General features: G+C 45.7%; 2 protein-coding genes across 3 annotated transcripts in view; both read left to right on the top strand.

Annotated features, from left to right (window-relative positions):
- LZIC (leucine zipper and CTNNBIP1 domain containing) overlaps positions 1-4,161 on the top strand; it is a 23,046-nt gene extending 18,885 nt beyond the window's left edge. Inside the window, exon 5 of the mRNA XM_058423295.1 lies at positions 4,071-4,161. Within this exon, the coding sequence (XP_058279278.1) occupies positions 4,071-4,154 (84 nt within the window). The 3' untranslated portion in view covers positions 4,155-4,161. The remainder of the gene's footprint in view (positions 1-4,070) is intronic.
- Positions 1-15,124, top strand: part of CTNNBIP1 (catenin beta interacting protein 1) — a 22,571-nt gene extending 7,447 nt beyond the window's left edge. The window contains exons 2-5 of one of the 2 annotated variants that reach the window (XM_040084351.2): positions 4,071-4,160; positions 7,255-7,376; positions 7,813-7,903; positions 13,537-15,124. In XM_040084351.2, coding sequence (XP_039940285.1) covers positions 7,281-7,376; positions 7,813-7,903; positions 13,537-13,595 — 246 coding nt within the window. In that variant the 5' untranslated portion in view covers positions 4,071-4,160; positions 7,255-7,280 and the 3' untranslated portion in view covers positions 13,596-15,124. The remainder of the gene's footprint in view (positions 1-4,070; positions 4,161-7,254; positions 7,377-7,812; positions 7,904-13,536) is intronic. The other variant, XM_040084354.2, reaches the window with a different exon arrangement.

Genomic DNA, 15,124 nt, shown 5'->3' with positions numbered 1-15,124 from the left:
TGTACAATGCATGGCGTGCCAACCATATAAAATGGATACACTGAAAAGCATTTGTTGATTCCTGTAAGGAGTTGATAATATTTACCTATTATCAGTGCTCCATTTTTTCACTAGTTTATGTTCCAAGTTAATATTAAACTATGAGAATAGAGCTAATTTCTCAGAAACAAGAAAAGGTATCTCAAGTTTAGGTCTGTGCGCTGGAAACTTCATTTTCTGTTTCTGAAATAAGATATTTACAGATAGATCCATACAAAGCTTTGCTGTACTATTCTATTTTAACGATGGATGCTGAACACTTTTTACGGCAGTAATTCTTCAGTGGGATACTTGGTAGTTAAATCCTTGGCTATCTGTCATTAGTGCCTAATTTCCTGCCTAGAAGATTTGTAGCTTTGTTTTAAATAGCGAGAAGAGGTGCCTGGGCCTCTGTGAAAGATGCCCCTGACTAGGAGAGCAGCACTGTCCATCCAGCTGTTGGTGACCATCGCGAGTAAAGTACTGGAACATTCTGCTGGAATTGTCTCTTGGACTGGGATGTAATTTGTTTATAAACTGCTGTTTATAAAGTGTTGTCACTTTTTAAAGAATTTTTGACACATTCATCTTTGAAGTGTGAATACCTTTGTGAAATGAAAGGCTTTTTTTCAGGTTTTGTTGCTGTTACTACATTTAATTTCAGAGGTTTCAAGTTGACTGGCGTGAACTACCTAAAACCTCTGCTGCCTCTTTTAACTGTATGAGATGAGAGAGGTGTCTTCTCCTTGAGAGAAGGGGGAGGAAATCATCTGGTTTGTGTGTGCCTGAAGGTCAGGAGGCAAACTTTAATTTCATGACAGTGGTGATTATGATAGTAGGAGTTTTTAAATTTATTTTTTAAGTCAGCTTGAGCATTGATGTGAGAACTGTTTTGGTATATTGGGAAGCTCTATGGAATGAACTTCATTGCTGCTTTTGAAATCCGTTTTGAAGCTCTGAAAGGTGATCCAGCACTGGGGAGAAAACCCCCTGCTTGTGTTCATAAATGTTTCATGAATAAATGGCAGTGTGTGGGGCTGTTTCCTGGCTTCCTTTGAGAAGGAGGACTGTGGTGTTTCGTTAAAAATTTAAATCTAGCATTTAAGAGATGTGAACCTACCACGGGAGTTCCAGCAGTAAATTGACCTAAATCTGACACTGGGGTTCAGATTATGAAGTCAGCTAAATGGTAGCACTGAACAAAGAAATTAAGACAAAAACCCTCTGTATTAAATATTTCAGTTCTTACTGTTCACCTATAAATAGGTAGCTGTTATGAATTCATCATTGTATCCCTCTGGAGAAGGGAATTAATCCAGTCTCCAGCTGCCTGTGACTGAAGGTCATGAGTCAGAATGAATTAGAGGAAAATTTGTAGCAGGGTTTTTGCAGACTCTGGTTCCTGACTTCAGGTTTCAGGCTCCAGCTTGGAAGGTTTTTCGGGCTCTAACTGTTCTCTGAAAAATGTCATTTGAAAATTAACAAAGCTTAAATTAGGGGCAGCATCCCCTTGCACTTCCAAGCTTCCCAGTATGACCACGTTGAAGCACTGAAGTGCTCCGTGGTGGAACTGTGGAGGGGAATGGCTTAACCTTGGATAATGATATCAGAGAGTCAAAGGGACCCTTCCTGCTGCTCTGAACTGCGCTTGTGTAGAGCAAAGGGAACCTGCAGTGCTCAGGTTTATTCACCATAACTCCATATCTGAGCTTTATAATCCTATCCCATTAATTGAGGGTTTTAACTGCCTTGAACAGAACCAGTCAGATTCGACAAAAAGAAAAAAAAAACAACATTGTGGCTGAACTAACTCCTGTTGGGTTTCTTTTGGCTGTAACTGGAAATGCTGCAAGATATTAAAGAGGTAGTCAGCTGTGACAGGTTTTAAAGAACTTGCCAAATGGCTGCTCTAAGTACCCTAAATTATTAAGACCGAATATGTAAAGTACTACATTTTCCAACAGCTTACTGCCTTTTTATTTTCTTCCCCCTTAATTTAGACTGTGCAGATTCCTCAGTTGCGCTTTGTGTTTTCCCATACCAGTAAAATATGGTGGTTAGGAATTTCAGCATTATGGAGGACTACAGTGTTGGGGGGAATATGAAATTTGAAGGAACAAAAGCTCATGTTGCTTTCTCATTGCATTAAATAAGCAGGGCTTTAAAACCGAATGAGGTGTTTAAGTAACTTCCATTATGCAAAATTTATAAAAATGCATTTTTCTTTTTAGTGTGTCTTTTTTTTTTCCTGTTGAGATGTGAAATTTTTATTTATTTAAAAAGATGACAGGAGGGGAGTCAGGAGAATTTGGAGTTCTTAATTATGAACTGATCTGTGGCATTGTCCAGCAAGGAAGTTCCTTCCAGGTTTTGAATTCATACCAGTGTAGGTGGAGTGAAGGAGATAAAGTTACAAATCTGTAAATTTCAGTTGCTGTGTGTTGGAATCTTCTTCTGAAGGCGTTCAGTCAAAACAGTTCTTGCTTGAGCCTTTTGCTGAGGCCTGAGTTTCCTGAGGAGCTGTTTCCATCTGTTGGTAAAACAGACAAGTTAAACTGAGATTGAGTACGGATTTCTCCTGTCTACATTTTTTTGAAGTGAAATCCCAGTAGCTGATGTTTTTTAAACCTAGTTAACAAAAAAGAATAAAAGGGAAGGCTAGCTGCAGTTACAGTATTTTTTCATTATGTACTGTTGTGTCTGCGGCCAGTAATTGAAGAGACCACACTGTGGTCTTTTAATTCATTTTGGGGAAGAGATAGATTTTATTTCCATTAGAGACTTTCCAGAACAAGTAACGATGAGGAGAGGTGAGGAAATGGGAAGTACTTAGCTATGACATTTCGTGGGTGATATCCTTGTAAAGTAGCCCAGGTGTTTTAGGTGTAGAATACCTACACCTTCTCATTCCAAACCCATGTCTGGTTTCCTCTGGTCTCTGCCTCCCTGCCTTGCCAGGCCCTGCAGCCTCAGTCCTCAGTGGAAGGTGCTTGGTTTGCCAAGGGCCAGCCTTGCAGAGCCTTTCCCCAGCCTAGGAGAGGCTTGGGAGGAGACAGGTGGGGATGTCAGGCGTTCCTGGCTCTGCCCAGTCCACATGTTGGGCCTTGCCGAGCTGAAGGAATTCCTGGGCTCCTCACCCAGGGCAGTGCTGGCCTGCAGGACAGCTTTCCCGTCTGTTCTGGCTGACCTCCTGTGCTGCTGGGGAAAGGCAGGGAGTGTTTTCAAACTCGGATTTGTTGCTTTGGCAAAGCTGGGCTGGCAGTGTTGGCTGTAATATGTAGATCTTTGTTGTTTATTATTCTGTGATGTGAATCATCTTAAAAGTAAATGAGAACTAAATTTCATTGCCTGTGCCTGGCAAACAAGTGAGAATTAATTAGGTGACCCAATTATGTCCATTTGCAGCGTGTTGGATGCAGCAGGACAAGCTTGAAGCTTTTAGCCTTTTAACACAGTTTAGTGAAGAATGCAATCATTTCTGAGTAACACTGCAGCTTTGTGAGAAGGGAAGGGAAAACTGGCACTGAGGAGTGGATGCACCTTTAGCTGCCAGAGGTAAGCACAGGAAGCCCAGGCTTTCCTGTTGGCTCTGCACATCTGCCTCACCCTCACCTGGAGAGACCAGTTCCAGATCTGATAGAACAGTGCATTCTCTATGGCTTCAGCAGCCTTTGGCCTCTCTTCCTGCAGTGCCAGCCATCCAGAAATTCAGCTGAGATCCCATTGCTGCTTTGCCGAGGCAAGGATGTATCAGTTGGGTTTTATGCTGAAAGCTTCTAAAGAATGCCAAGCTTGAATGCAATTCATTCTCAAGTGATTGGGAATGTCATTGGCATGGTCAGGGTGGAAACCTCGCAGCTGAAGAACAGCTTGATTTTAAAAAACTTTAAACATAAAAAGGTTCTCGTGTTTAACAGCTCCAGACAAGCGTGCAGTTTTATGAATTCACCTAGACGGTGTTCTAAAGCAGACTGGGAGTGAAGGTGTGTTAAGGATCTTTCTGGGCTTCAGCTGAGTGTGTTCTGTAATTCTCTGCTCATTTGTTTTCACAGGGCAGTTCCCTCAGACATTTTTTGCAGCTCCAGTCACTGCTCAGGACTGAACACGTGGATTATCTGATCTGCTGTGGTTTCTAGAAGCAGGTACGTTGGCACTGCAGCCTGGTGTGCTGTTGGCTGGGCATGGGGCAGTGACCACTTGTCCATGTGCCAGAAGGATTTGTGGGGTCAGGGAAATGCTGCTTAGGGAGCATTTCATAATGTGTAGCATATCAATGTAGCTTTCTGGAGACAACAAAGTTGGTAAGTACTTTGATAAGATTTTTCAGTCCTTCATTTGCAAATGTGGATCGTGCTGTCTTCTGGGCATGGAGCAGCTTTGTATGTGAGTTTGGAAATTTTCTCATGTAGCATATGCTGGGTGATGTTGTCATCCTAAACTGTCTTCTAAAGCTTTATGTAACAAGAAAACAGAGATATCTTCGCATTTCTCATGCTGGGGTCTCAGTGCTGTTTTAAGAGCTTTGTCTCTCCACTTGGATGCCATCGAGTAGGAGGAGCTGTGGTGGCAGGGGAATTGTGTGGTGTAGGGAGAGCTAAGCGCTGTTGAAAGCTTAACTTTACCTCTCTGAACATATTTTTGGAGCCATATTGAGTGCTTTTTTCCCCCATGCTGCTTACTAATTGTATGAAGCATTCACTGAATGGGCAAGCTTTAGGATTTTTATCCTTCCTGTTAAATTGGTGGCTTCATGACAAACCCATCTTGGCTGGAGGTTACTTTAGAAGAACCAGGTTTAGATGGGAAATCCCATCACTCCTTTTTGAAGTTTGAAAATTAATAAACAACTGGAAGACAGTTATGGTGGAAAACAATGAACAGAATCCAAACCAGATCTTGAAATAGCTGATGTGCTGAGGAATGCTGAAGTGGGGTCTTCCTCATTGGCATGGGGGCAGCCGTGGCATTTCCTTGGTACTTGTGGTTGGTGCCACCTGTTGATATCCCATCCCTTCTGTTTCATTTTTAAACAATAGATGTCTTACTACGTTTCAGCTTTTGCTGTAGTGATTTTTCTTTTCTAAGTTGATTGGTTACTAGTACAGCAGCTTCCCTTTTCAAGTACAATATGTTTTCTATTTTGAGAAGTATTTATAATATTAAGAACCGGTCCCAATCTTTCAGACTGACTGGGTATGTTGTATGTTGATCAATGTTTATTGTTCCATCAGTCTCTGGATGTGTATACCTTTATGTCCCTTGCTCACGACCTTATTTTGTTCATTGCCTTACTGTTGGCATCACTTGTTAGCACTCAGTAAATTGCACTGTGGAGTATACACCTAGTAGCATAATCCAATTTACTTACTTGAGTTGACACTACACAAAATTATGGGATTGTTTCATTCCCCCTTCAGAGAGCATTTTGCTGGTTGTATAAAAACCCCAACAATCATCACCTTGCACATGGACAGGCTGCAGGTTTCCAGGCAGAACCATCTACAGCAAATCAGCTTCTTGCAGATCTTCCGACTGAAACATGTTCAAGGAGGACTGGTGATGGCTCTTTCTCACTTTTTACTGCTGTTATCTCCATGCTCAGTAATGTGGGTGGCAAAGCCTGTCCCAGCAGCTGCTGCTGAAGTTTGCATTACTTCTGACTCACTCAGGAGGGCCTATGTGTAATTTTAAATGGTTTCCACACCCAGATTACTTTCCCTTAAAAGTAATAATGAAAATGAAATGAGAAGAGAGGTTGGTAATGACTGCATTACTGGGAAAACTGTGCTTGAACCTGCTGGATACAGCCTTCCCTATGCAAGCCTTGTGTAGTGTGTTCCCTTCATTACTGAGGTTCAGGAAATCACATTTATAGGTTGGTGTAGGACCAGACCCAGTTCTGGGAGTGAAAAGTGATTGAAGACCTGTTTTGGAGCCCCTTCTCTGAGGTGTGTGTGGTGCAGGAGTGTCTGGGTCACACCTCCATCCACTCCTGGGAGCGTGGAATGGTTTGGGTGGGAAGGACCTCAGAGCCCCTCCAGTGCCACCCCTGCCACGGTCACCAGTGCCACCCCTGCCACGGCAGGGACACCTCCCACTGTCCCTGGCTGCTCCAGCCCCAGTGTCCAACCTGGCCTAGGGCACTGCCAGGGATCTGGGATCCAGGGGCAGCCACAGCTGCTCTGGGCACCCTGTGCCAGGGCCTCCCCAGGAGGAATTTCTTCCCAATATCCAATCTAAACCCGCTCTGCATAAGTGTGAAGCCGTTCCCCTTGTGCTGTCACTGCAGGCTCCTGCAAACAGTCTCTCCCATCTTTCTTGTGGGGTCCCTTCAGGGGCAGTCAGGGGTTACGTTTCTGCCCCTCAGCACTGGTGAGGGGTTGCGTCGGTTTGTGGCACTGCTGGAATAGTCTGTTATTTGAAGCACTATTATTATTTACATTTCAGGTTAAGGTTTTCACTATTGTTGACTTAATAAACATGGTTCAAGATGGTTTTTAGGAGCAGCTGAAGAGAATGGTTTTATGTTGTTGCGGTAAACACCCTGTCGTGGAACTTAAATAATTACCAGATACTCATATAATAGCGTATAATCACGCTTTGTGCTATAGAATTTGGGTAGCACAGTCTGTTTATTCCATAACATAATTATTTTTAATAAAATAAGACACAAAAGCTCAGCTTTTAAATGATACTCTTTCCTTGCTCCTCTTAGCTCTGCTTTCTCTCCAAAACCATTTCATAAATTTTAATAACTTTTACAGTAACGCAATGGCCTTTTTATATGATATATAAAGGAAGAAAGAAAAAGAGGAGAAAGGCTTAGGAGTTTAGATTTCACACAGCTTTTGTTTAGCCATTGCAGGCTTGATGGCTGTGCCTTCTGCATCCTGTTTTCATTCTGCCTGTGCTTATTTATGGAAACAACCCCAAACCACGGACTCTTCTGTCAGGGTGATTCTTTCATCTAGTTCTTAGAATTCCTTTTCTACTCATGCAGTAATGTAACCACAGCTAATGAGCTGTGGGGATGTGAACATGAGCCTCTGAGAGTGTTTCAGTTGCATTTGTAAGGCCCAGTCTAGCTGCTCACATTTTTCAGGGTTTCTCTGGGCAAGGCTGTGATTCCTTACTCTCCGAGGATATTCACTGATCTGCCCACTGATGAAAAAACAGGTTATTTTGGAAATGAAACTTTTCCTTCTAGTTTGTCTTTTCCTGATTTTCTATCTACAGGAAATCCAGGAGCTGGCAGGAGGGGAATGAACCGAGAGGGCGTCCCCGGAAAGAGTCCGGAGGAGATGTACATTCAGCAGAAAGTGAGAGTGCTGCTCATGCTCCGGAAGATGGGATCAAACGTAAGATGCACTTCGTAGCCCATCTTTTGTGGGTTTTCAGGCAACTTTGGACTAACTGCGGTAGCGCTTGTTGAGATGGGCAGGTGATGGTCTGGTTTTAATATTGAATTAGCCATTCTGGATTTAACCATTCTCAGTTAAACACAATTGATTTTTGTTTAAATATTATGAGGCTTGTGCTGCCTGGAACTACTATATGTAGATAAAGGATTTCAAGTTTTTCATTATTGGAAAAAGAGCCAAGTGAAGCGGCCGTTTGAAGGTGACGCTGGACCCGCCCACGGGTTCGCGATGTCCCCTTTGGCTGCCGTGTCCTTGCTGGTCGAGCTGCACAAACAGGGGTGGTGCAGGTGGTGGGGAGCAGAGAGAGGCTGCTGTGGTGCCAGTCCTTGGTTCTGCTTTGCTGAGTGCTGAGGCGTCCCCTCTGTGCCCACAGCTGACGGCCAGTGAGGAGGAGTTCCTGCGCACGTACGCGGGGGTGGTGAACAGCCAGCTGAGCCAGCTGCCCCAGCACTCCATCGACCAGGGTGAGTGTTGTGTGCCCCCCTGTGTGCCCTCTGTACCCCTCCAGCGGCCAGCTGAGCCAGCTGCCCCAGCACTCCATCAGGGTGAGTGTTGTGTGCCCTCTGTGTGCCCCCCTGTATGCCCTCTGTACCCCTCCAGCGGCCAGCTGAGCCAGCTGCCCCAGCACTCCATCAGGGTGAGTGTTGTGTGCCCTCTGTGTGCCCCTCTGTACCCCTCCAGCGGCCAGCTGAGCTAGCTGCCCCAGCGCTCCATCGACCAGGGTGATTGCCCCTGTGTCCCCTGTGCCCCCCTGTGTGCCCCCCGTGCCCTGGATGTGCTTCCCCACCTTTAGCCTCCTGTGGCGCAGTGTGCCACCTGCTGAAAGCCATCCCGCACTCCGGGATCTGCCAGCTCTGTTCATTCCTTGCAGGAGTCTTGGTAGACAATTGTGTGGAGCTGCTCTGAGTCCACCAATCTCTTCTGAACCTGACTGTTCCTCGCTGGATTCCCCTCCCTCCCCTGCACAGCCCTGGTGCCAGATCATGTTCATAAAGTGCAGTTTGGTACTGAAGGAACATTGCAAGACTCATGCCAGAAAGAACTGAGCAGAAATTTGGTATAGATCTGAGACATCTAGAAATCCATTACAAACACAACCTGCACAAACTTGCTGCTGTGCTCATTCCTTGCATAGCTGGGGGCTGATGGAGGTGGATATACTTGAAGAATTCTGAGCCAAAATACACAACTTTTCTGCCAGTCTAAAGTGAGAATTTTCCTGTTTTTTGTCAAAAACTGAGGTGGACACATTCATTTAAGAGACTTAGTTGCAGTTGGCATTTTTCAGCATTCTCCTTGAAAGATACATTTTGCACAGTGAAATCTGTGCTGAATTACCTGCATTTTGGCAAAGAAAAGGTGATAAAATCAGAAGTCCAGCCAGGGGACACAGATACTTCCTGCAGTGGTGCTGAAGCTGTAGCGTGCGCTACAGACAGAAGCAACTATAATTTATTGCTCAGGACTTTGACTTTCTTAGAAATCTCTCCAGCTTTCTAACAGTCAGTAATGCTAATGCTCCTTGCTTGCTGCTGCCCGCACCCTCTGCTGTGTCCTGGGGTGGGTGGGCCAGGAAGGGCTGGGTGTGAAATTGCTGGGAGTTGGGAATACCTCGGCGCGGGTGCCCTAAGGGAGATCCCATCTCCACTAGATGGCATTGCCTTGTGCTGGGAACCCCTGCAGTCCACATGCTCACTCTTCCGTTGCTTCAAGATTGCTTAAAGGAATTTTTTTCTCTAGTTTCCTGTTTCCATTGAATCTCCTATGGAGAATTTTTTTTTTCTTTATGCAGTTTGCCTTACAGAACAACAAAAAGAGGTGTTATTTAGGGAGTAACTTACACCAAGGCAGCACTTCAGTGCATTTCACAGTCTTTTGTTCCACACTAGGACGGATTGCTCTCAGCCTGGTTTGTCCCTGATGTATCTCTGGAGCCATTTTCCTCCAGCAAGCACAAAAGACACAAAGCTAACCTCACAGCCCCATTTTGTTCCAACAAACAGAATGATGTTGTTGTCCTGAGCGCTCTGAGAACTTTGTTAGGGACCTGCAGGGTTCTTTGTGTCCCTTAAAGTGCTGCAGTCTGGCTCCAGTTCCAGGAAGGTTGTTTTGGTTTGTTGGGGCTTTCTTGACAGCAGTGTAGAGGGTGAGTGGTGTAGAATTATGTAGGTCATTACAGTCTCTATAGCATTTTTTATGTATTTCTTTTTTGTGTGTCCATGATCCAAGTCTGAGGCTGGCGGCCCCACAGCAGTTACCTGGGCAGGGCTGCTGAGCTCATCCCTAACCCTGCTGTGGTTTCTGGGCCGGGGTCTCTGGTTTCTGGGCCGGGGTCTCTGGTTTCTGGGCCGGGGTCTCTGGCTCCTGTGCGAGCCCCTTTGTTTGACCACAGGGAGTCACTGCAGCCTCTGTGTGCATTGGCTCAGGATGTGACAGTGCTCTGAAGGAAGGAGTTTTTTACTGTCCCTGCTGAATTCAGGCTTGTGCCACAAACCCTCCATGAGCCACTGTTAATACCAATACCTCTGATATTTAAAGTTCCTCCATGAGACTCTGTTTTGTTGTCTAAGGCTTCAACAATGGCAGTTAATTTGGATCAAGAAGCGTCTTAGAAGATCTCTGTAATTTTTAATCAAGCCTGAAGGCTAAGACTTCCCTTCAGTTTAAGCTTATTTTTATTGGAAGAGGAGATGTGATAACTGAGTCTAATATTAATGTCATGCTGACATTTTTTATAACCATTTTATTTTTCAGTCACTGTTAACACCTGTGTGAAAGTGCAAAGTCCACGGTGTTTTTCTTTACTCCGGGAGCTCTTTAGCTGACATCTGTGGAGTGTGTGTTGTTTATTTTTATGGCTCCAAGAATAACTGAGGAGCCCCAAGGCACCTCAGTTCAGCCAGTGTGTGTGCTGGGGAGGGGCTGTAATCCTGAGCTGCTTTGGGATGGCCACACGTTGGTCTCGCCTGCACTGCAGCAAGAGCTAACACAGCTCATGCTTGATGAAATTCAGGCTTTCTCACATGTTTTTGAGTACAGGCACAATGCCTCTCACGAAGTTGTGTGCACAGAAGCATCTCCTGCATAAGCCCCATATTCCCTGTTCCCTAGCTCCTGGCGTTTCCAGAGGCTGGGCTGGCTCTGGGCTCGCTGCAGGTGCTGCTCTGGCAGCTCTGGAAATGGAAGCAGTGCAGGGAGGAAGCACGAGATGGGAATTGTGCTGAGACCTTGGTGCTTGCAGCTCTGCTGTTCCTATAGCAACAGGAGTGTGGTGCTGGCTCCTGGAGGAAGCTGCTCCCATGGGGAGGGCGAGGCTGAGATGCAAACACGTGCCAGGCTGGGTGAGACGTTCTCTCTGCCTAGTGGGGCACCAGGACCAGCCCAGGCTGCTGCTGGGCTTCCAGGGCACCGTGCTCATCACTTGGCACGTGCTGATGGAGATGCAGTTTTATTTTGTTGAACACAAGGCTTGTTTCAATATGCTGCTACTCTCAGCAGTGCGTGGTGTGTTTTTAGAATGCCAGACTAGGGTGCTAGTACTGGGAATTTCAGGGAAGAGTTAATGTTTAGAAGATTGTTGCTGGAAGGTGGTTGGAGAAATGTATGCAAAGATCTCGTGTGAAGAATTCTTTTTTTTAATTTGGCAGCCTTTAGAAATTCCCAACAGGCTAAACCTTCTGATCTCTAAATGCTTTTGGGGTTTAATTAATTCTGCAGGTGACTACAGGCAAATCAGGTGTACACGTCTATTTATCATTCAAAGAGCACTTGGAAGCAGCAGCTGTTAGAGGTGGCAGCATCTTCTCTTGTGTTAGGGTGGTGTGGTTTTAATCCAGCCTGAGCCCTGCTGGCTTCGTGTCCCTGTACCCAGGCCCTGGCAGCTCTGGCATCAGCCCCCTGGGGAAGCTTTCTGCCATGGAGGTGAGCTGGGGAGCCGCTGGGGACACTGAGCTCAGGGCACGTCTGCAGCCTGCCCTGCCCCGCAGGAAAGTCATTTCACCTTCAGCTCATCTTGGCTTGCTAAGACTGAACAACAACTGGTGTAAAAGAACTCTAAATTCAGCAATTCAGGCAACTGCAATTGGAACATAACCTCAGCGGGATTTTTTTGGAAGTTAGTGGGGTATGAGTGTCACTATCCTAAGATAGAATAAGCCCGCCTGTTAATTATTGTTAATTTCTAGGAAGAATGAAGGTGAGAGAGTGTAAGGCAGAAGCAGTGAGAGAAGTATCTGAATGTCTAAAGGTTTGTGGCAGTGAATGCTTTGCTCATAAAAGATGGGGAATGTTTCACTGGGGATGTTTTGAGTCTCTGTTTCAGGGTAGAAATGTGTGCCCAGAAAAGGGACAGCTGAGGAGAGGGCAGCTGTATGTATAGATGCAGGTCAGGTAAAAGTGTGCCTTTCTCATTGTTCTGTACATTAATTGCTGGAAGTGCAGAGCTCAGGGAAGGATGTGTTCAAAGCAGATGTGCTTCACCATCCCATTGTCTCAGGCACAGGCTCTTGGCCATGTGCAGCTTAACTCTATAACCTGTGCTCTGCTTTTTACATTACTTTACTTGATTAGTAGGAAAACATCCGTTGTGGGAGCCAAGTGGGCCTGCAGGAGCAGCTCTGTTCCCTGGGACTTGAGTCCCTGCTTTCCCTTGAGCACAGAGAGGGCCCAGCTTGTTCTCTGGCATTCATTCTGGCAGTGTTTGTGTCTGTTCACGAGCACAGGCACTGGAGAATTGCTCCATGAGCAGCCTCGTTAGCTTGGCTTCCTTTAGCTCTGGATAGTTTGGCTTGTAGGACAGGGCTGGAACAAAATGCACTTTTACGCTGAGAAATGTGCGCGGCCTTTTTCTGGACAAATGTCAGCCAGGTTCTCCTGCTGGTGGACACCTCCAGACACGGCCCCGTGCCCTGAGTGGCCTCAGAGAGGTTGGGAGCTCGGAGCAGGCAGGAGCAGAGCTGTGGGGTTATCTGAGCAGCCTCCTTTCCTGTCTGGGGGTGCAGGGAAACTTGTAAGAATTTTGTTCCCCTCTAGACACTGGAAAGAGAGGCCCCAGGAAAACAATGAGCATCTGTTGAGGGATGCAGCTCATCCCTGTGCTGGTGACTCTGATTCTGCATTCCCAGGCTCCTCCAGCTGCTCCTGCACCTTGAAGGGATGCGAGGAGCCCTCAGTGCCCGAGATGCTGCTGGAGCTGCCCTGGCCCCCTTGGTGCTGCAGCCTGGGCTTCTCCCCAAAACCAAAGGCTTTGTCACAATCCTCGCAGTGAAATCCTTGTTTTTCTTTAGGGGCTGGGAGTTCTTGTGTGTTTCAAAATCAACAAGGCAGCTTGTTAATTCCAAGCTGGATCCTGGTGCTATATATGATTTATGTTTTGATCAAGGAAGAAACAGTTTGTGCAGGAGATGAAAGGGGAGATGACTGCAGGGCTTCTGAGCGCTGGCAAGAGGGTGCATCAGAGCAGTTTTTGATGTAGTTTTATATAAGATAAGGGCCTTACATATGAAAAACAAACTACTACTGCTTGGCCCTTAATATTTCCTCCTTTGAGTACATTTAACAAATAAATGGTGAAGTGTATAAAAATAAGTGCAGTTGCATTTCATGAGCATTGATTTAGCTTTTAAGGACATTAGCAAGGGGAATTTACAACCATTTTTGACCACTTTTCCTGCTATATTGCAACTGAGGAGCAGATTAGATAACTGAGAAATGGAATTTGTATCATGAGAACAGACGAGGCATTTTTATTTTCTTCTTTTACCCTGCGTGCAGGTGTATAGGCAGAAGTTACTTGGGGCGCAGAACTGAGATTTGCTTCTTGGTATGCTTCAGGTAAAAGCCTGGAGGAATTTTACATGCTGATGCTCCATCTGAGTTGAATTTGATCTTTGCAAAGCCCTGGAAGAGGATTCTGTGGAGCTGAACAGTTTCTTGGCTGGGACAGGCAGTGGTGGTGGTTTTGGCATCCCTGCTTTGTCATTTGCTTTCCTGTTGGTTGTGTGGATGTGTAGAATGACACTTTGGGTACTGCATCTCTCCACTGCTCTGTAAAGGAGGTCATTATGGCACAGCTTTCCTGTATCCATTGTTGTTGCAGGTGCTGAGGATGTTGTGATGGCATTTTCCAGATCAGAGACAGAAGACAGAAGACAGTAACTACAGGACTCCTGAACAACACGGAACTGGAGAGGACAGTGAGATTCCTGAAGAGAGAGGAGGATGGCTGCGCATTAATAAGTTCCTCAGCCCACCCTAATTGTTCCTTGGTATCCCTTCTCCTTTGTAATGTTGTTTCCCTTTGCCCAACCCTCAGAATGCATCTCACAGCCATCTGTTCCTGTCAGATTTTGCAACTCAGCCGGGCTGTGTTCATTAAGGACAAACCTAAAGGTGTGGTCTTGGTTGGCTCAAAGGGACAGGCTGTGGTTGGATAAAGGAAGGCAATTTTTCAAACTTGACCAATGGAAACCTTTTATCTCACATTTTATTTTACATTTTAAACAAAGTCTCTTGACATCCTAAAGAAGCTTTTCATGCTGTGGTGCTTATTTAGGTCAAACTTGTGAATTTGAAGAGGGTTTGATTTGGCTGCATAGAACTGGAAGCAACTTGTGATTGGGTGACAATGCAAAAGCTTTCCCTTCAGTTGGCTTGCAGGTATTTTGTTGACTCCAACGTTTTCATTGCAGGAAGCTGATGTTTTGGTGCATTGGTTATTTCTTTATACTTATTGACTTGGGGGAAAAGACAAATGTGCTTTGCGATATTTATTACATCTACACACGTATAAACGCTTGCTTTTGGGGGGGTTGTTTTGGTTTTTGATTGGCTTTGAAGTCATGGTTTGATTTCCTTTTGGCTGCAGTGTTTCTGATGCAATCAGTTTTTCCATACTCAGCTGCTCTCTGGCCTCGAGCTCTTTTGGGAGCATGTGTCAAAGCAGATTTGGTTCAAGAAGTCCACCTGGCCATGCCGGAGGTGCCCAGCCCTGGTGGGCACTGGGGGCTGTGCCCGGGCCCTGGCACTCCTGCCTGCCCAGGGGCTTCTCTGGGCTTCCCACAGAGGAGCTGGAGATGTTTAGCAGGAATCGCAAGAATGAGATCCAAGGCTGTGACGTGAATTTGCCAAATTTGTGTAGAGAATATGCGAACTTGTTTAAAATACTACAAAGTTCCACTTTAATCCTTCGGTTGCTGCACAAGACTAGCTGTCACATTAGGAACAATTAATGATCATTAACTTAGATCCAGCTTGCGCTGGGCTTTAATGAACCGAAGTTTCTAGTCACTTGAGAAATTGTACGTGGTTTCCCTCCTTGCAGCTGTTTGGTGAAAGGGAAATTCCCTGGATCCTGGGGTAACAGCTTGTTCCTGAGGCACTGTTCCAGGAGGCAGCAGTGCTGCACTAGGCTGTCCAACACTGAGTGTACAGGTGGCACTCTCAGGTTTGCTCTCTGTAGCTGCAGGGCCTTAAACACACACAGAGCTTTAGAGGCTGAAAAACCTGCAGTGAAACTCCCGAGGTGCACTGACCGTTCAGGAATCTGCACATGGTCTCCAGCACTGCTGCCTAAAGCCAAGCACTTCATTTTCTCTCATGTGTGCAGGTGGTTTTTACAAAACTTCTGGATTTTGCTGTGGGTTGCACTGACTTTGAGATGTTTCAGATTCTATTAAAGCTGAACT

This window comes from Hirundo rustica, chromosome 22, assembly GCF_015227805.2.
Source record: "Hirundo rustica isolate bHirRus1 chromosome 22, bHirRus1.pri.v3, whole genome shotgun sequence".
Taxonomy (NCBI): domain Eukaryota; kingdom Metazoa; phylum Chordata; class Aves; order Passeriformes; family Hirundinidae; genus Hirundo; species Hirundo rustica.
Note: the sequence above shows the minus strand (reverse complement) of the source record. Positions and strands in the feature narration are given on the sequence as shown.